This window comes from Aotus nancymaae, unplaced genomic scaffold, assembly GCF_030222135.1.
Source record: "Aotus nancymaae isolate 86718 unplaced genomic scaffold, 86718_ANA_hifiasm-v0.15.2.pri h1tg000002l, whole genome shotgun sequence".
Classification (NCBI taxonomy): Eukaryota; Metazoa; Chordata; class Mammalia; order Primates; family Aotidae; genus Aotus; species Aotus nancymaae.
In genome coordinates, this window is record NW_026988413.1 from 4,148,953 (window position 1) to 4,175,331 (window position 26,379).

Below are 26,379 nucleotides of genomic sequence, written 5' to 3' on the forward strand. Positions count from 1 at the left end.
GCACGGCGTTTGCGGTGAGAGGTTCCGGGCCCCAGGAGCGGGCCGCTGCTGGCGCAGGCCAGCCCTCACAGTGCAGGGTGCTAGCTGGCATCGACGTTGACTGCAAAACACAGAAGAGGCCAAGATAAAGAAGATAGAGAGTTCTAATGGGGGACACCAGGGCTGGCATAGTGTGCCCGCCTGCCAGGAGCCAGGCAGCGTCTGCTTGCTGTCACCCTCAGCTCGGAGCTTCCACCTTGTGGCCCAAGGCCCTGCTGGACCTTCAGGAACCCAGAGGGAGGAGGGAGAAGATGAGGCCAAGTTAATTCCTGCAAGGAGCTGATCCAGTTCCTTCCCTGCCCTGACGGTAATGAAGCTTACAGTGATCACGCCCCATACTTGTGTAGCATACGGGTTAACAAGGACTTGACCACCCTATGTTTAACTTGCGCCACACCCTGAAGAGGCAGATAGTGGTTCCATTTTAAGAATGAGGAAGTTGAGGCTCAGAGACATGAAGTGACCTGCCTGATGTTGCACAGCTGATTGCAGCATGCGGTCTCGGGCCTCACAACCCCAAAGATGTTGCTGTTTCTGCTTTGTGTCACCATCTTCCTCACCAGGCAGATCGTGTGAACCCTAGAGCTGACCCGTGGAGGCTGCTGAGGCTGCCAGCCCACGTTCCCGCCAGGCTGACACAAACCATGTTAGATGAAATGGATGACCAGGTCATGGATGGGGTCAGCCTTTGTCTGGAAAGCCAGTCCCATCAGTTATGATAACTAAAGTCAAAGCCAGAGAGCCCCAGACTCTCCTCCAACTTAGGAACTTCCTCTGCTGGGGCCCAGGCTAGGGGGGAGGGGCGGCTTCTCCGTGCAGAGGATGCTGCCAGTGGGTCCTCCACGCTTCTGCATCAGTCACTGGGCTTTGGAGTGGAGATTCCACCAGGCCCGCAAGCGGTACCTGGGCTCCGTGGCAGAGGCGTGGCAGGAGCTGAGCTACCCCCAAGCGAATCCCCTGCAGGTCAAGGGAGGTGTTCCAGGCCAGCTGTGTCTAGTTTGGGTGGCAGCAGTTCCCTGACTGACATCATGGAACCAGGGTGCAGGCCGTCTGCGTGGCCCTGTCCCTCCGTGCAGCACATGGCACTCAGGGTGGTCAGCTGGCCCGGTCCTCTCCAGGTGGAAGCCGACATCCCCACCAGGTGAGTGGTGCTGGGCTCGCCGAGAGTCGATTGGGCCCACACCTGTTTTGTTTCATTTCCTTTGTAGTCGTACTTCTCACTCCAGTTGTAGGTTAAATTGGGATCCCTAGAAACAGACTCTCCGAGGGAGCACTGCTGCAGGCAGGTTCACTGGAAGTGCCCCAGGGAGACGCGCATGGGGGCTGAGGGGGACGTCACCCTTAAGCCTCAGCCTCAGCCCGTCCCCCAGGACATCACCCTTGAGCCTCAGCCTCAGCCCGTCATCCAGGACGTCACCCTTGAGCCTCAGCCTCAGCCCGTCCCCCAGGACGTCACCCTTGAGCCTCAGCCTCAGCCCGTCCCCCAGGACGTCACCCTTGAGCCTCAGCCTCAGCCCGTCACCCAGGATGTCACCCTTGAGCCACAGCCGCAGCCTGTCCCCCAGGATGTCACCCTTGAGCCACAGCCTCTGTGGCTGGGACGACCTTTGAGATTGTCCTAAATTGAGACAGAGGGACTGGGTGTTGATACCGGCCAAGATGCCACACAGCCAAGGACAGTCACACAGTCCTGCCATGTGGTGCTCCTGGGAGGGGCTGTGACCTTCAACCAGGCAGGTCCCCTGCGGGCGGGGTCGGCCAGCCAAGAGCCCAGCTGTGAGCAGCTCAGCCCATATGCTCAGGAGCTGGGCCACGGTGGGGCCTTGGCTCTGAGAGGGGTCCTGGGTGGAGCACGGTAGTAGCCACTGAGCCGAATTGGATTCAATCACGCTTAAACTCTGGACAGTGAGCATAAAAACAAAATGGTGTCATTCCTAGAAAAATGAAATTGATTTGAAAAAATTCAGTAAGGACAAACTGCTAAAATAGAGGAGCTGAAATAAGCTGTGGGCAAGACAACTATGAATGACCAGGGACCACATGTAAAACTCAGCAAGGACTTGCCTTCGGATCGCTTCCCCACGGGCTTGCCGTCCCTGCTCTGTTTATGGAGTTTAGTTATTTGTACTGTGACACCCGAGCTTGTAGTTCACGCATGGATGCGAGCAGAACTCTACTCACAGAGCTCAGGAAGGCGTTGAAGACGAATGAATGCTTGCATGTGAAATGAAACATCTGAATGGATGTAAATATATTCCTATCATTCTGAAAGGGTTCTCCTATTTCCCAAACACTTCATTGTCCACCCGGCTCTGCACACAGTGTCGAGGCTTCCGTGAGCTTCTGAGCCAGCCCAATGGAGGCACAGGGCACATTCCCACCGAGGGAACCGCGGGCATGGCGGCTCGGTCACCGTCAGCATCTGCCCGTTTCCTGCAGACCCCCAGACTGTGATGTTGTGACCTGGCTGGGCTCTTCCCTCTGATCGCAAACATGGTTCTATGTGTTCAGGCTTCTGCAGTGAAGAAAGCAGACCAAAATTGTGGCTTTCTGGGGTTTCCTTTACTCGGGTGGGCAGGGCGGCAGTGCGTTCGTTGCTAGGCACACCCACGGTGGGCCTGGCGCATGCTGTGTGTGGCCCGCACTTTCTCCTGCGGGGAGGCTAAGGAGGGGCGCGGCTGACCCGGCTCTTCTGTGTGTTTACGTACCTCCTTGAACTTGTGGTCACTTCTGATCCCAGCCTGGGAATCAACACAGAGCTACCTTGTGGCCGTGCATCGGATGCTGGCAAGCCAGTCGGTAAGAGGATTTCTAGAAAGGATCCCTGAACTGGACGGGAATCGGAAGGGCCCATAGCGCTGTGGTTTTCTCAGAGCCTGGATCTTGGAGCCCATGGCCACTGAGCCCAGCTCCGTGTTGGCTGGAGACTGTGCTTGGGGCGCCCACACGGGTGAGGATGAGCACCCCAAGGGACCAGGCCAGACCTGCTAGCCCAGTTCTGCGGGGAAAGGCGGCTGGCTACTGCTGGGGCCCTGAGGCCGGGCCTTGTGAGTTGATCAGGAGAGAAAACACAGCAAGGGAGGAAGGGCGGAAGGAACGCAGGGCTGTGGCCACTGCCTGTGTGGTTTTGCGCGACTTTCTTGCCTTCTCTGGGCTTCAGATTCCCTATCTGTGTAGTGTCAGTGGCTGAGTTCAGATGGAGAACGACCATTTCGGAGCGTGTGGTTTGCAGAGGGGACAGGAGCAGCCCTGGAAGGCTGCTCCTCTGCCCATCTCAACCCCTGCGGAGCCCCAGCAGGGAGGCCAGTCTCCACAGGCTCCATCCACCTCCTCTGCCTCCCTCCTTCCTAGGCCTCAGAGTCCACAGGCCCCTCAGCAACTCTTCTTTGGAATAAAAGAACACGTATTTTCTCCCTGGAATGCCAGGGTGAAAATAAACAAAGACCACATGGGACAGACTGAATGTTCTGTTTTCCCAAATTCACTGCTGACGCCGTGACCCCCGGGTGATGGCTAGAGATGGAGCCTCTGGGAGGTGATTAGTGTTGGAAGAGGTCGTAAGTGTCAGTCCCCCATGATGAGATTCGTGCCCTTGTAAGAGGAAACATCAGAGAAGTCTCCTCACGCTGTTACTCCCTCTCGCCCTTCTCGCTCTGCCACGTGCAGACGGAAGGAGAAGGCAGCCGACTGTAAACCAGGGAGGGAACCCTCACCAGGAACCAAGTCTGCTGGCCCCAAGATCTCAGACTTCTGGGCTCTAGAACCGTGAGAAGTAAAGTCCTGCTATTTAAGCCTCCAGTCTATGGGACTTCACTGTGGCAGCTGAGCTAAGATGGCACTGAAATGAGTGTGAGCAGAGGCTGCTTATCCAGAGCTTGCTCCAGCAAGGGGGTCACTGCCCTTACCTGCGTTTGGACAGGGTGTGGGCAAGCTTCACGGTGGAGAAAAGGAGGCTCCAGGGATGCTCTGGCTGGAGCTGCTGGCATGGGAGGCTGGAGGTGCTCAGAAGTTGGGTGTCCCAGGACATTGGATGTGGGTATTTGGCTTTTTCCAGTTGGTCCTCAGTTAGAAGCAGGGCTGAGAACGAGGGAAGCTGGTAGTTACCGCTCAAGTCCTGACCTCTGGGACCAACCGCCGCAGAGGGCATGCCTGGCCCCCAGGCAGCATCTGCAGGTGCGGGTTGGGGCCCTGCCCTGATTTATGGCTGACCCTTGTCCATGGGTGCATGCAGTCTCTCACCAGGCGCCCGTCTGTTCCTAAGAATGTGCAGCTGTATGCTAGGAAGGAAGGCCAAGGGAGCTTCTAAAAATGTCCTTCGGGGCTCTTCCGTGAGAGGTGGGATTTTAATAGGGGCTTCCAGACAGCAATCAATCCCTTAAGAAATCACTGCGTCTGGGACGGTTGGGTCAGGCAGGAGGGGAATGAGCATGTTTTCAGACCAGTGGGGATGAAGGTCCCCCCAGGTGCACGTCTTGGTGAACCTGCTGGCCTGTGGCCTCAGCGATGCCCCAGGCAGCCCAGAAGTCGGGGCTGTAGTCCTGGAACTGGGTGCTGAGGAACCTGAAGGTGCTTCGGGAATTCCACAGCTACCTGGTTGGAAGTTCAGTATTAAACCTAATTTAAAACTGAAATAAAAATAGCGCTCTGCTGCGCCACACAGGTGCAATTTGAACACACACAGAAGGCTGCAGTGGGGGGCTCCAGCCAGACAGGCATGGCAACCGCAGCCACAGGGGAGCCTGGTGAGGCCACGCCGGCGTCTCCCCAAAGCCATCCTAGAGCTGGGGAAAGACCGAGGGCTCTCCAAGTGGGAACCGGAGTGGTCTTGCTGGTTGCGGCCAACACATGCTCTCAGGGCCAGGCCTAGCTCGGTGTTTTCCGATGTGGCAAAATATGCCTTTTGAGCAAACCGTCAACTCCTATCCACAAATCAAGCCCTGGTCCAGGGGGAAGGGACTCAGCGATGGAAAGCTGGGATGGGGACACTGGCCACCTTCCAGGGTGGGGCTGGGGAGAGGGCCGGGGTGGCTCACAGAGACCCTGTGTGGGGCAAATGTTAGACTTAGATGGCCTCTGCTGTGTCTGGTTTTTAAAAATCTCCTTTCTCATTTGATTCTTTTCTTTTTTCCTTTTTCACTCCTCCCCCCACCCACCTGCCCCATGCTTTCTGTGATACTTGATCCACATGGTGACAAGAATCAGCTAATTCAACCGGGCTGACAGGACTGATCCCCTGTCTCTGAGGCAGCAGCTGCTCCATGATTGGGAGGTATTTATTTATTTATTTAATCAATCCCTTGGCTTTCAGGCTGGGCCATGTTTACATCAGACATTGAATTAACGGCAAATGAGTGGATGAATTTCCAACAGATGGAGACATTTTTCTAAAGTTTCCTAGGCCAGGCATGGTGGCTCATGCCTATTATCCCAGTGCTTTGGAAGGCTGAGGCAGGAGGATCACTTGAGGCCAGGAGTTCAAGACCAGCCTGGGCAACATGGCAAAGCCCCGTCTCTACCAAAAAAGTAAAAAATAAAAATAAAAATTTAAAGTTTTCTAGTGGGCAATGCTATGGCTTCCACTGAGAATCAGTTTCACTCTCAGTGTTAGGGACTAGCTCTGCGTCTCCACCCTAAGACTTCTAAGACATAATTCAAATTCCTTTTCTTGGATTGATTTGGGGCTTTGATATATTTCACCAGTTGCGTCCTTCCCCACTGCCCAGACTGCTGCTGCCACGGATGCAACCTGCATTTGACGCACACCAGGCTCTTGAGGCCTCCGTCTTGGAGGGCCGAAGTGGGTACTCTGAAAGCCTCCTGAAGCCCTGCACACTTTCTAAGGTGAGACGGTGGAGGATGAGCAAGAAAGGAGCAATCCGAGTGGTAAAATAATGTTTTATTCCATGGATGAACAGACGCTACCATGCCACATCCCCACTTCCCTCCGACCAGATGTTGTGGCCAGAGCTGGCTTCCCCTTCCAGACCTAGCTGGCTCTGCAGTCGTTCAGGCCAATTGAAATAGCAAACGCACGGTCACGTAGCACTCGGATCGGTTCTGCCCATCAGCACGTTGGGCCTTTCACAAATGGTGATGAATCACCTTTAAAAAACCCGGTGACGGAGACCTTCCAGTCACCCTAACTATGACGGACGTTCAGAGCTCGTGTGGATAAAACCAAAATCCCAAACGCCAAACGCAACAGGGACGCATCTCCTCTGCTGACGGGATGCCAGGGGCACCCCCGCAGGGCTGCAAGCTGGAGAAGCCAGTCCTGACATTTAGCTTGTCCACAAGCTCAAAAGGAAATGACGGCAATGGATATATTTCAAACTAGCACTTCTAGAGTCCAGATCAGCCAGAGTGTCGCATGCAGGCTCAACACGGGGTTAGCGCTGGCGGGAGGAGGTGGGGGCGACTGCACAGAGGCCTGGCACACATTCCTTCCTTCATATACAACAGAATGAACTGTACACGGGAACGCCAGCTGCAAACTGGGTCGGGGCATATTTTAGAGGCTAATGTCGCACGTCATCAACCTCCTGCGCGTGGCAGGAAGGTCACGAAGCCACCCCCAGGATGGGAGAAGGACGCGCACATGCCCACAGAACCCTCAGGACTCCCGTGGCCCGAGCACACACAGCAGGCCTGGGGCTGGAGTTGACGCTTTGTCTCATTTCTGTGTTTTCACCAAATGTCATGTGAAAAAGCTTGATACTGTACCAAGGAGGACAAGGATGGCTGTAAGGATGGATGTAAATAGACAGTGCACATCTGCAGCCCGGCCCTAGCACAGCTCAGTGGGACGGAGGTTTCATCTATGTACTTCTTTTAATGGGCACTATCGGCCGTCTTCCCCCAGAGCGTTCAGGAGCGTCACTGAGACGTCTGGAGACAAGCTTGAGGAGGCGGCGGTTACTTCTGAGCTGCTTTGTCATCCAAACGAGCACAAAGTCTACATGTAAACTGGAGAAAGGAAAGCTCAACAAAGCCAAACCGAAAACAGCACAGCAAAACAACCCCATGACGGAGACAGTGGAGCGTCAGGTTAAAACCATAGAAAAATACGAGTTAATTCTATCAGGTTAACCATTAGCGTAGCTACAGTAAGACTTTGTACAGAAAAGGGTTTGTTTTCCGGTAGCCCCTCACCATGTGCAATGTCCTAGTTACAGGAAGTAGCAAGCCCATGTGTGAATGCGCACGGCTAGAACGATTGTGCTGTAACTGTGGTGTGCATGGCGCTGTGACGTGAGACAGGGCGTGATGCTGCTAACGGGAACACAGAGGCGAGTGTGGGCGGGTCTCATGCTTCCGCTTGATGGCTGGAATCAAGGGGCCGGTGTCCCTGGGCTCTCGTGGGCTTCGCCGCCACCGTCCTTTGCTCTGTTCCTTAGGGGAGGGGCCATGGGTGTGTCGGTCTCTCGGGGGCCGGGAGGAGGCGCTGCGGGGACAGAGTTGTCCCCGGTGCCGAGGAGGCCGTGAGTGATGACTCCGGGGAAGGAGCCTGTTTCCCAAGCAAAACTGCCCTCAGCATCCGAGACTCACATGCTATGGAACGCCCGGCCCCGCCCCACCCCTCCGAGGGAAGAGGGAGGGCGGGGAAATCCCTCAGTTGCATCCGGTTGTAGAAAGAGCCACGTTTGTGCTTAGAGCGACAGGTTAGTCCTCCTCCTCGTCCTCTTTCGCTGTGGCTGCCAGCAGTTTGTCCTGGATCCTGAAGCATTCCACGAAGAAGTTGATGATGGACCGGTACAGATGCTGTTTGAGGGTGGCGCTGGTAAAGTAATGGCTTTCGTCCGGGTAAATCTGCAAGGAAGGCACGGAGAAATTACTCTCCCTGGGATGGGACTGCACAGAAGGCGTGGAGCCTAGTGAAACCTGGGCCCCGTCCAGGGCTGGATTTTAGTTGACCAACTGAGTTTCCCAACCATGTCACTCCTGAGGGAAGTGCATCTTCCTCCTGGGAGCTCTGTCTGTCTGTCCCCTAGCACGGAAATGCACTACCCATTCATGAAGCCAACCAGCCTTCAAACAGCGCCACTCTGCCCGGTGCCTAGCCCGTGCTAGGCACAGCAAATACTCAGTGGGACCTGGGTGAATACACTGGGAAGCTCTTCATTCAGCACTCTACAGTCTAGATCTGCTTGCTTGAATTTGCAACGTGGGTACGAGCTTGGAGACTACAGAGACGCAGCCCAAGTTTTCAGGGTGTCAAGCTCTGAAAAGAATTAGAATTTCATGCCTCAAATCCCAGCGCTTTGGGAGGCCGAGGTGAGTGGATCACTTGAGGTCAGGAGTTTGAGACCAGCCTGGCCAACACGGTGAAACCGTCTCTACTAAAAATACAAAAATTAGCCGGGTGTGGTGGGGCATGGATCCCACACTGTGATCCCAGCTGCTTGGGAGGCTGAGGCAGGAGAATTGCTGGAACCCGGGAGCCGAGGTTGCAGTGGGCTGAGATTGCGCCACTGCCCGCCTGTGCTCTCAGTTACACGCTGAGCGTGGGAAACTCCCGCGGAAGGGCTATGTCCTGGCCTGTGTGCCCACGGGCCCATCCCACTGAGATCGTGTCCTAGCTACTCACTGCGTGACTGTGGATGGGTGACTTGCCTGAGCCTCAGATTCCCACTGTGTTGGGTGGGGAGGATAATCGCAGTAGACTCCAGCTCATAACATTTTGTGAGAATTAAACAATCTGATAGCCATGATGTACTCAGAACGAGGCCTGGAATGTAGGCTTGTTAAGTCCCAGATGTCAACAGGATGGTGGCTAATTATTCTACTGCCAATGCAGTGATGCCGCCATCCCCTAGGAGCGCTGTAACCCATCTGTGCACGTGCAGGGATTCAAAGCCTGCATCTTATTTTTTATTTTTCTTTTTTTGAGACAGGGTCTCACTCTGTCGCCCAGGCTGAAGTGCCATGGTGTGACCATAGCTCATTGCAGTCTTGACCTCCTGGGGTCAAGTGATTCTCCCGGCTCAGCCTCCTGTGTAGCTGGGACCAAAGCTGGGACCATAAGTACACACCACCACGTCCAGCTATTTTCTAAAAACTTTTTGTAGAGATGGGGTCTTCCTGTATTGCCCAGGCTGGTCTTGAACTCCTGGGCTCAAGCAGTCCTCCCGCCTTAGTCTCCCAAAGTGCTGGGATTACAGGCGTGAGCCACTGCACCCGGCCCAAAGCCCACATCTTTCTGTGACGCTAGACTGCCTCTTCCTGCCTTTCTTGTATGTTTTTGGAGGGTGAAATTCGCCTTTGTTTTAAAGTATTTATTAATGCTGTCATTAGGCTCTGATATGTCATGAAAACATGAAGTAGCACAGAAGGGTTTGGGGCAGGAAGCTTTCTCCTCCTGCCTCAGGTCCCGTCTCTCAGCTGTTACCTGGGGCTGGGCCTGGCTCCAGATGCACGGGGTGCCTGTGAAGGCCAAGTGGGTCCTCCTCCCTGACACCCGCGGAGCCTGCGGTGATGCAGGCCGCTCCATACCTGGTGGGTTGAGCTCACCCCTATCTTGGGGAGTGGCCCACGTGAGCACATACAGATGGACCTTTGGATCTACTATGGTCAGTGAACACTGCCGTGGCAACTGCCACACTCACTACGAAAAAATCTGAAATCTGAAAGTCTTTCACAAAGAAACTCAAGTGTGGTGTATCCGAGTCCCTCTGTCCCTCTTCATCCACACTGGGGTCCAACTCCCTTCTGGCTGGAGCTCTCCCTGCCTGATCAAGCCCACATGTGGGCCCTCCCTCCCACAAGCGGGGATGCTGGAGGCTGAGGCAGTGGTCAGCCCGGGCAAGGGCTCTCTGAGGGAGGCGGGGTGCCTGTCATTTGTCCCCGGAAAGCTCTCCCATTCATCTCAGACCTGAAGAGACCATTGGGTCATACCTATTTCACCAAAGGAGCAGATGGCAGGAAGGAAATGGCAGAAGTTTCCAGAGACAGCCCTGTGCACTGCTGGGAAAAGCTCAGGTTTGGGGCTGTTGGGTCAGCACTTCATGCTGTTGTGGACGGGCCATGGGTTGGTTCTGGGAAAGTGGGTTCAGTTTTGGGAAGAGCACCCCTCTTTCACTACTGCCCAGCTACCCGTGGCCCCAGGAAGTCCTGCCAGTGCTTAGTAATGTGTGGTGTTGGCCAGAGGGAAGCAGTGGGGCAAGTTCCAGGGCCTGGTGTCCCAATCCCCACACCGGGATGCCCCCAGCCACACGCTGGGTGGGGCAGGTGCTGGCTTGGTTATTCCCACTGCCCAGAGGAAGGCAGCGGGCCTGGGGTGGGAGTACAGGGTGCTGGTTGCCCTAAAGGGATTTAAACCTGGCTGAATTACAGAGCACAGCTATCGTTAATTACAAGGAAATGTTAAGTATGTGCTGATTTTCCAACCTGCCGGGACCCTGCTCATCACCAGCCACCACACTGCAGGTGTGTCTGTTGCAATGCAATGCCCTGAACACCCGTCAGGTCTTTCTCCATGAAAGGAATGTCTTGCTCCAGGTTCAAAACAGAGTAACATGCGTACTGTACCTGTAAGCTGTAATTAGCCTTTCCCCTAATTAGGTGTGTGATGAGTTCTGCTGTGTGCTGGAAATGAATTTTTTCTGTTTAAAAAAAAAAAAGAGAGGAAGATGTTTGTTAAAAGCCATGGTGCTATCAAGGAGGAGGCTCTTGCCAGATACACGGTGAATTCGTGTTTTCAGTCCCTACCGTCGGCAGTGGCGTGAATGATCAGGAACTGCTGTTCTTCCAGGGCGGAGACTCGATGGGCTACCTTGGTCATCTGCACATGCGGGGACAAGGGGACAGAGTTAGGGGCTGCACGGCAGGGAGCCAGCTGTTCTGCTTGGAAACCTGACTGAGAAGGTAGGGGAAGGGTATTGAAAACGCTAAGTGCCCGGAGAACTGGGATGCTTTATATCTGCAAAGAAATGCAGGGCAGATCTCAGCAGCCCAGAGATACGGTTTCGCTCTGTATCCCACCCAAATCTCATAGCTCCCGTAATTCCCACGAGTTGTGAAAGGTACCCAGCGGAAGAGGACTGAATCACGGGGGCGGGTCTTTCCTGTGCTGTTCTTGTGATAGTGAAGAGATCTCGCGAGATCTCATGGCTTTATAAGGGGGAGTTGCCCAGCACAAGCTCTCTCTGTTTGCCTGCCGCCATCGCCATCGTGTAAGGTGTGATTTGCTCCTCGTTGCCTTCCACCATGATTGTGAGGCTTCCCCAGCCACGTGGAACTGTGAGTTCTCCATTAAACCTCTTTCCTTTGTAAATTGCCCAGTCTTAGGTATGTCTTTATCAGCAGAGTGAAAATGGACAAATACACCCAGCTTTCCCCCATGTTAACTCTTCTTTTGGAAGAGGAAGGGGTGGAAGAGAAGAAGGGAAAAAGAAAGAGTTTCCTTCAACTCCAGGTAGCCTCAGAGGGCCATCATGTCACCTGGAGCCACAGGGCGCTGACTTCCTGGACAGACTCAGTTCCTTTGTCCAAGTTTCCACCGTGAAAACGCAGCCCTGCCTGGCCCAGGAGCTCTGGCCTCCCTCCCTGCACACAGCTGGAGAAATGCTGTGTCTGACAGCCACACCAAATCAACAGCTCTGACTTGGGAGGTCCTATCAGAGGGGCTTTTTGCTCCTCAATCAAGAGCTCACTCTCCCCCAGCAGCACAGCTCTGGCTGTCGGGAGAGCCGGGAGTCCTGTGCACGGCAGGTCTCCGTGGACGCTGGCACTGACTCCCCCATCAAATATCCTCTCACTTTCTTCCTCATCCCTCAAGCTCCGTAGTGAGAAATCAGGTGGAACCCAGAGAGGACATGTTAACCTCAGTCTACAGTCTGGTGGAAGGATCCTTTGGAGGTTTCTGAGTGGGCTTTGGTGCTGGAGAGGGAGAAGCACGGGGCTGGGGAAGGCAGAGTGGGACATGCAGCCAGGGCAGGGTTGGAGATGGGGCAGAGGCCGACTGTCTCATCACGTTCTCCAGCTGTGCCCAAACATACCTCATAGGCTCTATTGTCAAGTCCGTGGAGGCCCAAGTACCTCTCGGAAAACGCAGAGGCTGCACGGAAGCAAAGGGAGGGAGGTTACCTCTGGGCTTCGAGGCCCTGTGAGCGCAGAGCCCAAACTCCAGGGAGGGCCCCGGGATGAGTGTGGGGGGGTGGGGGGGACACAGACTCACTCCCACTTGCCACTTGCATGACAGATTGTTGGTTTTTTAAAAACACCACCTAAATCCTTTGGGTTTTACAAGGGGCGTCAGACAATTCAACGGAACCTTAACGTGTGTGAGTGCCGGTGGTGGGATTTTCATCAGCACCGCAGAACCTTAATTAAGCAAAATCCGGTGAATCTGATTCCTAAATAGGATAACCTCCTACTTCAACACTTAGGAGGGGAGCAGGTGGTAAGAGAGCACATTTCCGTCAAAAAAAAAAGTCCAGGCACGCCCCTGCTCTTGGTTCTGCATGAGGCCCTGCGGTCAGCCAGGCTACAGGAGGAGGGTGGGGGGCTTCTCCCAGGGCTGATGGCAGAAAGGGCTCTGCACGGCCCCCACCCCGGCCTGCCCAGTAAGCCTGAGGGCAGCCGGGAGACAATGAAGAGAACTGGCTGTTTTTGGGCACAGTGACCCATCAAGACACGGTGGCAGCTTTTATGTGCATTTGAGTCAGACAAATCTGAAACAGTGTGATTAAAGAATTAAAGTCTCACTGAATTTGAAAGTGCCACTCACATTCCCGTGGGAAAATTCGTTACATGATTCACACTTTGGACCCGGAGAGTTCTTGTGTAATCATAAGTTGAAATTTGCCTTGGCATGAGCCAGTTGTGAAGATGGGCATCTGTCGGGAGACTTGACTGCACTAGCCAGGGGGCTGCTGGGCCCACCTCAGTCCCTGCCCTGCTGGGCGGTGTCCATGGGACTCGGCCGTCACAGTGGGGCTGGGGCTGGGGCTACGTGTGGCAATGGGGGCTGGACTTGACTCGTTCCTCCAAACCTCAGGGAACGTCAGGCTCTGGCAGGGCTGCAGTGGACCAGCGGCAGGAAGCCCCGTCCGTTTCCACCTCACTTGCCAGCTCTGCTTAGGGTGGGGTCCGCTGGAGCGAACAGCCTGGTCGCTACAGAGCCCCGAACGGAATGTGAGTTCTTGGGGCCACAGAAAAGACCTCTCTGCATATTCTAAGAAATGGGTTCAGGTCACGGAGCCCCCTCCCATTCAGAGAAAAAGGGCTGTGTGATCATAAGGAGAATGCAGGGCCCTGGAACCCCCAAACGCAGCAAAGCCCCTCTGTGCCTGGGCAGAGGTCTGGTTCCCACACGTGGGTGGGCTCATCTCTATCTGGTCCCCACTGCAGGTCACCCTGACAGCCTGCCCCATCTCTGGCTTGTGCCCATGGAGAGCCATCCTCTGTGAGGACAGGTGCTGGTCAGGTGCCTTTGCATGGCCAGGGAGAAAGGAAGGCAGAGCTGAGCCACATAGACCTCCATTGAATCGCTCTCTGCTGGCAATTCCCTCCCAACTCCCCCTTTCTTAACCCGTAACACCTGCCCACCAAATACCCATGCCCAGGCATGGATCTCAGCACAGGGCCCTGCCCGGGTTCTGGGAGCAGAGAGGAAGGGTGGCCCAGTAGGGCCTGCGGCACGTGCTCCCCGCCTCACACCCCAGCTTCCTCGACCCCACTTCTGTGAGCCGAGCACTGGCTCTGTTTCCAACTCGTGGTCTTCTTGGATGGGATGTGGTTTATAGGGATCTGAGGATTGGCCATTTTCATTCAAAATGTATCACCTGAGACCCTCCCCTCTCCTTCCCCGGGTTCTTCCTGGGAGGTTTCAACCGTCAGCCCAAGGTGGCAACTGGATTGCAGGTGCCTGTGGTTAGAGAGACGGAGGTGCTGTGGGGAGGGCTGTGGAGCCGCGCAGGGAGGGAGGGAGGGGGTGGGGGCGGAGGCCAACGCTGGGTCCCGCAAGGCTATTTACCATAGAGTTTGAAGTCTGTTATTGGAGAGAGCGCAGAGCCGCAGGTGAACGTCTGGCCCTGATTTTCCCCCTTTGCTGGGAGGATGTAGGTGCTCAGGTAACCACCGTAATCCTGGGGAGAGCACAGAGAGAAGATAGTTAGGAGTGTGATAGTTAGGAGTTAGATACTCAGCACGAAGCAGCCTTGGGCAGGGACACCGCCCCAGAGCAGCCAGTGCCCTGCAGGTTCTCTGCTTTTACAAAATGTGCCACTTGGAAAGTTGTTTAGGGACGGTGACAAAATGAAATGCAAACCCCTTCCCACTCGGCATTGTGTGATGCAAGCCTTCCCCGCTCTGGGGCTTCGTGTCAAGACACGTGAGGATGAAATGCGCCAGTGCATTGGAAAGGCAGGTGTGGACTGTGCTGCGCGCGTGTACGGCGCTGTCCTTCCGGCTCCGCGTCTCTCTACGGGTTTCTGGACACCTCCCTTGTCTATGGGCTGGGCCGGGCCATTGCACTAGATTCCGAGGGAGGGGCCGACAAGTGGCTCAGCACAGGGCCAATGTGAGATGGGCGCTCCCAGGTGTTCTGTGTTCAGGTAAGTCCTAGACTCCTGCACTGCCGTGGCCTCGGTGGGCGTGAGGAAGCCTCACTGCAATGCAGACCTCCCCAGAGAAAAACACTATGTCCTTGCCGGCTTGGTGCCTTTAAGGCTGGGTGCTCAGATGAGCTGCAGCCTCCTGAGATGACCCTGAGGGAGCCGGGGACAGCAGAGAACTGTGTCAAGTGTCTGTGAGAGACAGGGCATATGACAGCGTGTGTGTGGATGTCTGTATGAGTATATGGGGTATGTGTGTGCATGTGTGTGAGCCTGCATGTATGCATGTACGTGTGAGAACATGTGTGAGCATGTGTGTAGGCCTGTGAGCATGTGTATATAAGCACGTGTGTAAATGTGTGCAAGCCTGTGTATGTGTGATCATGTGTGCCTGTGAGCATGTGTGAACATGTGTATATGTGAGCATGCATATGTAATCATGTGCATGTATTGTGAGCATGTGAGCATGTGTCAGCATGTATGTGTGAGCCTGTGTGTGAGCATGTGTATGTAGTCATGTGTGTATGCGTGTGTGAGAGCATGTGTATGTACATGTGTGAACATATGTGTATATGTGAGCATGTGTATGCAATCGTGCATGTATTGTGAGTATGAGCATGTATGAGCATGTATATGTGTGAGCCTGTGAGTGTGTGAGCATGTGTAGTTGTGTATGTGTGTGAGCATGTTTGTGTATGTGCATGTGTGAACATGTGTATATGTGAGCATGTGTATGCAATCGTGCATGTATTGTGAGTATGAGCATGTATGAGCATGTATATGTGTGAGCCTGTGAGTGTGTGAGCATGTGTAGTTGTGTATGTGTGTGTGAGCATGTTTGTGTATGTGCATGTGTATGTGTGAGCATGTGTATGTAATCATGTGCATGTATTGTGAGCGTGTGTGAGCATATGTGCATGTGTGTGAACCTGTGTGAGTGTGTGAGCATGTGTATGTAATCGTGTGTGTGAGAGCATGCATATGTGTGGGTGTGTATGTGGGTGAGCATGTTTGTGTGTGTGAGTCTGAGCACGCATGTTCATGGGAGCTTGGAGTATAGAGAACCCAGGCACCTGATTGAGATGTTGAAGCCTGTGTCATGCCACACTTGCCCAGGATCACTCATTTGTGACCTGCATGATGGTTCAGGAGAGTTCTTTCATGGGGCAGGAGCACCTTGTCTAATGATGATGAAAGAGTATTTTCATTTTCTGACAAACAACATTTATTGTCAACGAACTCCACATGTCCTTACAAGTCATTCTTCATTTTCTTTAAAACTTGTTTTCCTGCAGGGCCACACGGCCTGCTCTGGTTTAAATGGGAGGCTGGCAATCTTCTGCAGGGGGTTTTTGGTTTTTGGGGGAACCTGCAGGACACAATGCCCAGGTACCCCCTTGCTCCCCAGGACACCTCTGGGTGCAGGGCGGCTGCTGCTCCCCTGGGCTGTGCGTCCCAGGTCCTGTGATGTTTGATGAAGGCTGCGGCCAGGCTCAGTTGGGCACATGCGAGGTGGAGAGAGAGTGGACCGGCCACCACATGCCGAGCCGCTAAACGGGTGATGCTTCATTCCTTGGAGGAGAAATGCAATTGTGGGGTCTATGGACCTCTACCTCAGGCTTGTTAAAACAAAACAGAAACTGCTCTGGAAAGATGCCCAGGATCCACCAGGCAGAATGGCAAAAAAAGACCCTGGTGCAGAGCTGGGACAAATGTCCTTGGCGGAGCTCAGTGCGGAGGTGCAGGGTGTGGGGTGCATCAGCTGTGCTCGCACAGGTGCGCGGGGTCCCCTTTCCCTGAGGCACCTTGGCTGCCGGGGCTTCTGGACCAGCCACCTATTGAGAAAGCCAATTTACCCCATGTGACTCCTGCATTCTTTGTGTCTGGAAGTGAAGTATGAAAGCCCCTGAGTGGTTGCACTATGTGTGGGCACAGGAACGACGCCCATCCCTCAGGAGTGGCATCCATGCACATGTGGGGCAAAGTGAGGACTGGACAAAGACTGACCATGGCCCGGGCTCCCCGCCTTTCAGCTGGGAAGTCACTTCCATGAGCGGGGGAGAGGTGATGGCTATTGACACCTCAGTTACACCTATCAATGACCCAGTGGCTCCTGGCCTCCCGGTCAGTGAGTGGACCTCTAGGCACCTGGAATGCACCTCTAGGGCTCTGTGCTCAGGCTCTGAACCAAGGAGGGAAGCCACCGGCCCTCCTCTTGACCACCTCACCTCCAGAAGGTAAGGAGTGGGTGTGAGGACCGCCTCACCTCCAGCAGGTAAGGAGCCGGTGTGGGAGGGTTCCCACATCCCATTTCCAGGAGCCGCCCAGGGGCCCAGGTCTCGAGTGCATGCTGGGTTCTGAGGTTTTGGAGGCAATGATGTAAGAGGCACAGTGCTAATTACCTGTCCAACCCTTCACCTGTGGGGGCGTCAGGGCAAGGCCTGCTCTGCAGGGCCTGTGCTGAGGGTCATTCTCTCGGAGGGAAGATGGGTCTATGCTGACCTATCTGCGTGCTGGCCTTGAGATCAAGAGGCCTCAGGTCTAAGGAGAATGCAGGGCCATGTGCCAGGGCAACAGCAGGTGGCCCTGTAGGGACCTAACTCGAAACTGTGGGCCTCCGCTACTGCCGAGCCTTCCCAGGCTGCAGCTTTCTGACGGGGGCCCCCAGAGGGGAGCGGGTCTGGTTTGAGAGTTCACTGCGCGACCCTCCTCACACCCTTCCTTCCAAGTAGACATGGTAATTAACATGGTTATGCCCATCAGGACATCCAGAAATAGATTCCTGCTTCCTTTCTTTCCTGGGCTACCCTGCTAAGAGCCACAGCAGGCAGATGGGAGAAAAGCCGTTAGGAACATATTAGAGCTGTCCTGCGAGGACCTGGCTTCTCTTTCCTTCCAGATAATGTAAAAAGAAACTTTGAAAAATGAGCTGATGAAATGAAAGCTCCCATTGCTTGAATCACTAAGCACCCAGGCTCTCGCTCTTAAAAAAAAAAATTGCTTGCTCACCAGCAGACCGCAGACATTCTGAGTAAATCAGGACTAGGCCTGGGTAGTGAGGCAGGCCGCACCGGAGCTAAGGGGTGTTGAGACTCAGGGTTGTTACTCACCTTCCCGAACACGGCCACGCGCGTCCTGTCAATGTACTGCTCCTTCAGCATCGTCCTGTGGGGCCCAGGAGGGGGGAGAGCGTTCAGTGCACATCCTGATGGTTTTTTGTCTCCCCATAGCCCCGAGCCGTGTTTTCCAACCATTTCAAGTAGGAAAACCCCTCTTTAAATAAAAAGCAACCTTAGCCTTCTAATATAATGACTGATTGCTTTAATTTATTTAGTGGCAAGTCAGTATGTTGACATTTAAAAACTCAAAGCACCCTGGCAATAGCTCTATAGCACCTCCAGGTATAGAAGCTTCTCGACCATGCGAGAGCTGTTAATCCACAGCCACAGAGGCCCTTCTAGGAGACTCACCCCTGCGGCCCGGGGCCCCCACCTGCTGCTATTCAGCCCTCACCCGGAGCCTGTGACTCCAAGCACCCAGGCGCTGGGATGAGCCTCGGGGATTGGCAGGGATCCGTGGAGCTCTGCTGTGCTTCTGGGCTTGGAATCGAGCCGGTGAGCCCCCATCCAGCCCGTGCTGCCCTGTGTTTCCAATTTCTGGGAGGAGGCTTCTGTCTCGAACCTGTTTGGCCACAGAAGGATTCCTCCCATGAGCTTCCTGCTGCGGCCTGGCCTTGGCCGCGCCTGCTTGGTGCTCTAGGTCTCAGTGCTCTGGGCCGGTGCCGCCTGGGTCCCTGCCTCACCCTGCACCGTGGTCTGCTGCTTCCCCGCGAAGTGGCTGGAGTCCTTCCGGTTTCTGGACCCTGACCAGCAGCAGGAGGCCTGCAGGCTGCAGGCTTGTTAGATGCAAATGATTGTGTGTCTGGATTTTACCTCTAGCCAAGCCATAATATCAAGAGTGGAGTTAGATCAGAGATATTTTTAGACACTTTCTAGTAAAGAGGAGAAAATATAATTTCTTTTCTCAACCCGTATGAGTTCTTGGTCGAGACGCTTCACTGTCCTGAAAATGAAAGTCAGATGCACAAGAGGAAGCCCAGCAGAGGTCTCCTGGCACGAGCTGTGCCCTGCACATGGCGGGGGCCTCGGTTCCAGTGCCTCTCGCAAGGCAGGGGCTTAGGGGCCCTGCTTCCATAGCACTTCAACAAAGAGCCGTAACTCTCAGCATATGACCAGGCAAAGGAGAGGGCAGCTCCAGTCTTTCATTTATGTATTTGAGATGGAGTTTTGCTCGTTGACCAGGGTGGAGTGCGATGGTGCGATCTCGGCTCACTGTAACCTCTGCCTCCTGGGTTCAAGGAATTCTCCTGCCTCAGCCTCCTGAGTAGCTAGAACTACAGGCATGCGCCACCACACCTGGCTAATTTTTGTGTTTTTAGTAGAGACGGGGCTTTGCCATGTTGGCCAGGCTGGTCTCGAACTCCTGACCTCAAGTGATCCGCCAGCCTTGGCCTCCCAAATTGCTGGGATTCCAGGCCTGAGCCACCGTGCCTGGCCTCCAGTCTTTTAAAAGGAGGGAACTGGTTGGAAGGCCGTGCAATCTGCCCCCAGAGTCCTCTGGTGCCAGCTGGTGTCCTCTCTGGGCTGGTGAGCAGGTGCCATCCCCAGGAAGGAAGGATGGATGTCCTGGTGTCTGGCGAATGGGCAGAGGCAGAGAGCTCCCTGCGTCTTCAGTGTCTTTGACTTAGAAGGTTGCATGTCTGTTGTTCCTTAGCACATGGCCCGGGGTGTCTGTGTGTGTACACATGAGCACACAGGATCCAAAAGGGAAAATGGTGAAGAAAATCCCAAGTTGAGCCCAGAGCAACCTGTCTCTGGGAGACAGGAGCCCACCTGGCCCTAGTTGGGGGTTTACACAGATGCCCCCGCCTTCCACGGTGGGGACGAGCTCCCTTCCACAGTTCATCTCAGCTGCTTGTGGAAGGCAGGCCCTGTGGGCCCCTTGGTGAGGATGTGGTGGCGGTGGACGGGGGAACTGTGAGGGCCGCCTGGGAGCTGGAGATTAGGCTGATGCCTCAGCCTCCTGATTTTAGGTTTCTGATAAAATTGGGCTGTTTTTCATGCTGAATGAAAATGCAGACCTTGTTCCGAAGGAGAGCCGAGGGAAGCTTTCTATGGCGTGGAGCCACTGGACATCAGCTTCCGAAGCAAGTCTGTGCATTGGCAGCGGCTCTAAGCTTTGCTGTTGTCACGCGCTCCTGTTCCGTGAGCTTCAGTGGTTTAGGAGTAGAATTATTGACTGTCCAGAACAGGTTCTGCCTTGTTCTGGAACAGATGGTTGGGCCCATTCCTTCTTTTTAGAGCACAACCTGTGTGTGAAACACCTTTGCCCTCTAATCCCTGTGCTCTTAGGGGGAGATGCCAGGTGGTGCCAAGTGTCTCAGGGGAGACTGAGGGTGCTGTGACCTTCCACTGGGCCTGTCCTGGATGGCAGGGAGATCCTAGGGCTTCGAGCCTCCCTGGGAGGAGGCAGAGCAGGTGGGGTGAGAAAAGAGCAGGAGAGGGCGGGGGAAGCCACGCACAAATGGAAAAGGCCCTAAAGAGGAGGTCCGGGAAGCCAGGAGAGCCCTCGTGCTGCTACCCGGGAGGCTGGGCCCTCCCCACTCCAGAGCGCAGCCTGGGCCGGCCTCTGTGTCTTGGGAGTCTTCTGTGACTGGCACTGCCCGCTGCTGAGCCAGTAGCCACCTGCCCATCCTCCTTCTACACAGACTCCCAGCATGGTTCCCTTGTCACCCCATGTCCTCTGCCCAGGGGCTGGCCCCACACCCGTGTCAGGTGAACCCATTTGGTCTTGGGGGAGCTGGCTACACCTCTCTCACTGGTGGCAGGTTCTGGAATGGGCAGGGGAGGGCAGGGAGATGGAAGGAGACGTTTGCTGTCTGCTTCTGGGGAGATTTTCCTTCCTTTCTGGAAGTTTCTAGAAGTGGTTCCCTCCCCAACCTGCTGGAGGTAGATGAAGAAGCATGGAGCCAGGTGCTACTGAGAGCCAGCCTGTGAGCTGAGGAGGGCCAGCCTGTGAGCTGAGGAGGGCCAGCCTGTGAGCTGAGGAGGGCCAGCCTGTGAGCTGAGGAGGGCCAGCCTGTGAGCTGAGGGCCAGCCTGTGAGCTGAGGGCCCTGCTTAGGATGAGGCCATCGTGGCTGGCTGGGCGGACAGATGGAGAGAGCCTGGGTCTTTGGTGATGTTGGTGTCTGGATTCAACTCTGAGGCCTGGGATCTCTGTCTTTCATAGCCAATATGGTTCCTTATTTGAGGGGGTGTGCGTGTGTGCGTGTGTGCGTGTGTGCGCGCATCGCATGTGTTATAGTTGTTGACTTCCAGGCAAAGGCATCCTGGCAGACACTCCTCCCCTGAGTATCTGAGTCCTGAGAGCTCTCCCGCTCTGTAGCACAGGGCTTTGTCACCTAGCTCACAGCTCCCTGTAGGAGGGACGGGGGCCATTTATTTACATACTCATGGAAAGAAAAAGACCATTTTCCATTGAAAGACCATTTACTGACTGCAGACAGAGGTCATCAGTCTTTTTCAAAATGAGAAGAAATGTTTTGAAAGTCAGTAGAGTGAACATTTTCAAAGCCACAGAGCACCCTGGTATAATAGGTACAGAGATGCCAGGTTTACTGTCATCCTCCAGTCAACAGCACGTGCTGAGCTGGGCTCTGTGCTCCACCCTCCTCATGTGCCCGGCCCCGCCTCATGCTCCCCTGCCCCGCCTCACGCTCCCCTGCCCGGCCTCACTCCCCCCTGCCCCGCCCCACGCTCCCCTGCCCTGCCTCACTCCCCCCTGCCCCGCCTCACTCCCCCCTGCCCAGGACGGTGATGATCATGGTTGCTGCGGGGTCCCTGGCAGATGAGCTTCTCCTGCCTTCTTGTCATTCCCGGCACCTGAGTCCATAGTCAGGAGTTGTTTTGCAGCATCTCTGAGGGGTGAAGTTAGAGTAAGTGCTGCAGTCCTCTGCGCCATCAGACTGTGAAAATGACTTCCACAAAATGAGCGTGAAGGCCAGCTGGAGCCTGGCACAGTGTCTTGACGTCTTTTTTTATTTCCAGTGTAACAATAAGACCCAATAAGTCATTTGGAGCATCTGCCCCTTGGTGCTAAGGCTCTTTTTGTTTTCTGGGATAGTTGGCTTCTCTGGCTGAGTCAGTGAAAGGGATGTAGAGGAATGAGAGAGCAGAAGCCTGCCCTCCCTCAGAGCCGGGGCGGGGGCATTTCTGGCCCCACCTGGATGTGCAGGGAGGTCGTGTTCTCAGGAACGAGGGCGACTCATTTGCATAGATCCAGCCCTATTCACATTCCTCCCCCCCTATCTCGTGTCTCTTCCCCTTGGGATAAATGGCAAAAACATGCATGGACGCTGGCCGGGTCAGTGACCGCAGCGCAGGAAAGCCAAGCAGACCCAACTGGCAGTTTCCAGCCCTTTGTTTTAGTCAATTCAACAATCTCCCCTGCGGTGGGAAACTAGCTATAAATGTCCCTAGGAGAAGATTCCTAACAGTTTCCTTTGACACTTGCTTTGGAGTTGCCAAGAGTTTTTAGGTAAGAGCAAATTGCATGCAAAACGTGTGCACGGACAAAAAGCATTCCCGCACTGACTTCGGAGCAGCCCCCACGAGGAGCACCGTTCCCTCCTCGCCTCTCCCGCTTCCCAGGCAGGTGCTCACCGCACGGCCTCCATCTGGTCCTTCTCTTCCAGCAAGCCCAGCCGCCGCCTCACTTCATGCAGGAGCTTGGTCCCTTGGAAGCCGCTGCCGCGGCCGTCACACTTCACCACCACCGCACCGTGGCTGCTCACCATCACTGTCTCCCAGCTCACCTCAAACTTCTCAGCCACGCTCTGGCTCCCTGGGGTGCCATCCCTGCAAAGGAGTCCCGGGCTCAGCAGGCCAGCAGAGTGGCAGGTGGCGGCTGGTCATCACCAGGTCAGATGACTCCTCGTAAGGGATCTTTACCTGTGATCCACCTGCCACACGCTCAACTCCACACCCCCAGATTCTCCTGCCCCATACCCCATAAGGTGAGGAGGAAGAGGAGACCTCAAAGAGCCTAGGGGACCCAGGGCCATCCCTAAACACCACGGCACTGTCAGGGATGGCCACCAAAGGGCCTCTATTTGGTGAGGGAAACAATAAAAATCCTCCCAACTTCTCCCTCTGGCAGGCTTTCCCTACACTGCAAGGCGGTTTCTCTTTCCTGGGTTCTAGAGACGGGGTTTCACCGTGTTAGGATGGTCTTGATCTCCTGACCTCGTGATCCTCCTGCCTTGGCCTCCCAAAGTGCTGGGATTACAGGCGTGAGCCACCGTGCCCCGCCTTTTTTTTTTGAGGCAGGCTCTCACTCTCACCCAGGCCAGAGTTTAGTGGCATGATGTTGGCTCACTGCAGCCTTGATCTGGGACCACAGGCATATGCCACTATGCCTGGCTAATTAAAAGACAAATCTGTGAATCTGTAGAAATGGGATCTTGCTATGTTGACCAGGTTGGGAACAGGGCCATTTTCAATGCAGGACTGGCTGTTCCTCATTGACCGGCATACTTATAGGTGTGGGGAGGTTTTTAAGTGATTTTCCCTCTTGCTGGGAAAAGGATGGACAGGAGAGAAAGCCAGCCCCAGATCCAGCCTGCCTCCTGGAATAGCAACAGGGAGCAGTGGATCCAGCGAGGCAACAGCTCCGACCACCGGCACTCTCCCAGCTGTCCGCCAAGGACTGAGGAGTGGTGCGGGCAGGAGGAGCAGCCCAGGAGGCCCACATGCCAGAGTGCTGCGTGCTGAAGGTCCTAGTCAGCCATGGCACTGCTCTATGTCAAGTGTACATTTGTTTTCTTTTGGATTTTTAAAATTTGAAGCAGGGGATCAGGGACTCGAGATCTCCTTGCTATCATATTTGATGTCATAGAGAGAAACAAGCAAAAAGACACAGGCTCCCAGGCAGGCCAGCGAGGCCAGTGTGAGTGTGTGCCCAGGGGCGTGGGGCTGCCTGGCTGGTCCCGTCTGAGCTCGGTAGAGCTCAGCTGTCTCCACCTGGCATGACCACTTTTACCTCTGAAGGGAAAGTGAATCGTTTTGTAGACTCAAAAGCTTTTGGAGATTTCCTTTAAGATTACTGAAGAAATCAGTGTTCAGGGGAAGAAAGCTGATTTGGAAGTCATTAGATTAGCATCTTGGAGAAAGTGGAGAAAATCTGGGTTAGTAAGAGAAAGGAGGCAGGAAACGTGTGTGATGTGTGGGGGATGTGGGCATGTGGGCTTGTGTGTGCGTGGGGTGTGGAGTGTGGGTGTGTATAGATGTGTGTGTGTGCATATGGGTGTATTTGTGCATGTATGTGTGTGCTGCATGTGGGTGTGTGTGCATGTGGGTGTCCGTGTGTATGTGCATGTGTGTGCTTATGCATGCAGGTGTGTGTGTGCATGTGTGTGTCTGTGCACGTGGGTGTGTGTGCATGTGTGCTTATGCATGCAGGTGCGTGTGCCTATGTGTGTGGGTATGTGTGCATGTGGGTATGACCATGTGTGTGTGCATGTGGGTATGCATGTGTGTACATGTATGTGTCTATAAGGGTGCATGTGTGTGCATGTGGGTCTGTGTGGGTGCATGTGTGTGCATGTGTATGTGTGCATGTATGTGTGTGCATGTGGCTGTCCGTGTGTATGTGCATGTGTGTGCTTATGCATGCAGGTGCGTGTGCCTATGTGTGTGGGTATGTGTGCATGTGGGTATGACCATGTGTGTGTGCATGTGGGTATGCATGTGTGTACATGTATGTGTCTATAAGGGTGCATGTGTGTGCATGTGGGTCTGTGTGGGTGCATGTGTGTGCATGTGTATGTGTGCATGTATGTGTGTGCATGTGGCTGTCCGTGTGTATGTGCATGTGTGTGCTTATGCATGCAGGTGCGTGTGCCTATGTGTGTGGGTATGTGTGCATGTGGGTATGACCATGTGTGTGTGCATGTGGGTATGCATGTGTGTACATGTATGTGTCTATAAGGGTGCATGTGTGTGCATGTGGGTCTGTGTGGGTGCATGTGTGTGCATGTGTATGTGCATGTGTATGTGTGCATGTGTGTGTGTGTGCATGTGGGTGTCCGTGTGTATGTGCATGTGTGTGCTTATGCATGCAGGTGCGTGTGTGCATGTGTGTGTGCGTGTGTGCATGTGGGTGTGTGTGCATGTGTGCTTATGCATCCAGGTGCGTGTGTGCATGTGTGTGTGCCTTTGTGTGTGGGTATGTGTGCATGTGGGTGTGACCGTGTGTGTGCATGTGGGTATGCATGTGTGTACATGTGTGTGTCTATAAGGGTGCATGTGGGTCTGTGGGTGCATGTGTGTGCATGTGGATGTGTGCATGTGTGTATGTGCATGTGGGTGTGTGTGCGCATGTGGGGGTGTGCGCATGTGGGGGTGTGTGCATGTGGGTGTCTGTGGGTGCATGTGGGTGTGCATGTGTGCCTGTGTATGTGGGTGAGTGTGCATGTGTGTGCCTGTGTGTGTGCACATGTGGGTGTATGTGCCTGTGTGTGCGCGCGTGTGCATATGGGTAAGTGTGCGTGTGTGGCTGCTGGGAAAGTGTGAAAGCAGTCTAGATATTGAGGAAAGTGGGTTAATTGCAAAATGGAATCAGCTATTGGAATTTGTGCCTTGGGGCGTTTCTATAATGGAGGCTTTTGCTATTTAGGGACTTAGCCCTCAGGAAGGGAACTGGGCTCCCCCAGCACGACACCAGGGTTAATCAGAGCTCTATCAGGTGCCGGCGTTTACTCAGGGTCGTGGCACTGGCGTCCGTAACACAGCCCCGCGCAGGCCTCTACTCCAGCCAGCTCTCCCAGCCCATGAGGGGCACAGGAGTTTCTCTTGCTTCCTGGTCTTGGAAAGACAGACCAGGAGGTGCATTGGGGCATTTGCCCCATGGTCCAGTGGCACCCTCTGCACTGCCTCCCAGTGTGGTGTGAGCACGTGGGCATCACCTAGACTCTGGGCTGCCGGGCAGCATTTGAACTCCTGCACAGGGCACCCAGCTGGCTCCCAGCACTGAGTTCCCTAATCAGACCCAATATCTTCAAGGCATCTACCGAGCATAAAATGTTCTCAAAACCCAAACTGGAGGCTTTATTAATGAACATAAGAAAGAGCTGAACAGCTGGACAAATTCTTTGCTGGCAAAGAAAGGGCATTCAGTGGCCAGAAATGCCAGCCAGGCTCCTATCTGGGGGAGAGCCACGGGCCCAGTGTGCAGTCCCCAGGCTCCGGCCAGCCTGTGTCTCTGTGTCTTGGTACCTGTCCCCTGCATGCCTCCGGGTGAGCCTGTCATGCAAGATGCCACTATCATGCCAGCCGCCTCGCTTATGGTCACAGAATACCCTGAGGCAGCCTGGAGAGGGGGTAGGTCACAGCACCCACTTTCTGTTAACCTCTGGGGGTCTCCAAGAGTCAGAAAGAACCTGACACTGGGATAAATGATCTTCTGTTTTCAGTTTGCAACAATATAATTTCTCCTGACTATCTTAAGAGCTCAATATTCACTTATCATGAGCGTCACGGAGCCCCAGAGCGAGCAGACATGACGATACTTACACCACCAGGAGCAGAGGGTAGTGGGTGGTGTCGGTGAAGGTTGCTGGCTTCAGGATCTGCATGGGCAGGTCTGGGGAGAAGCAGAGCACAGCATGGGTTAGGGGGCAATGCTGGCCCCGGGGTGTTGGGCAGGCCCTTGGATGACCATGGAGGG

The 26,379-nt window shown here is 54.6% G+C and overlaps 1 protein-coding gene across 5 annotated transcripts in view; it reads right to left on the bottom strand.

Annotated features, from left to right (window-relative positions):
* Nucleotides 1-5,917: 5,917 nt before the first annotated feature.
* Nucleotides 5,918-26,379, bottom strand: part of DPP6 (dipeptidyl peptidase like 6) — a 1,138,230-nt gene continuing 1,117,768 nt past the window's right edge. For all 5 annotated transcript variants that reach the window (XM_064368693.1, XM_064368763.1, XM_064368675.1 and 2 more), the window contains exons 19-26: nucleotides 26,226-26,295; nucleotides 22,317-22,511; nucleotides 17,705-17,759; nucleotides 14,015-14,126; nucleotides 12,036-12,094; nucleotides 10,747-10,819; nucleotides 10,567-10,640; nucleotides 5,918-7,848 (exon numbers count right to left, since the gene is read on the bottom strand). In XM_064368693.1, the coding sequence (XP_064224763.1) occupies nucleotides 7,702-7,848; nucleotides 10,567-10,640; nucleotides 10,747-10,819; nucleotides 12,036-12,094; nucleotides 14,015-14,126; nucleotides 17,705-17,759; nucleotides 22,317-22,511; nucleotides 26,226-26,295 (785 nt within the window). In that variant the 3' untranslated portion in view covers nucleotides 5,918-7,701. The remainder of the gene's footprint in view (nucleotides 7,849-10,566; nucleotides 10,641-10,746; nucleotides 10,820-12,035; nucleotides 12,095-14,014; nucleotides 14,127-17,704; nucleotides 17,760-22,316; nucleotides 22,512-26,225; nucleotides 26,296-26,379) is intronic.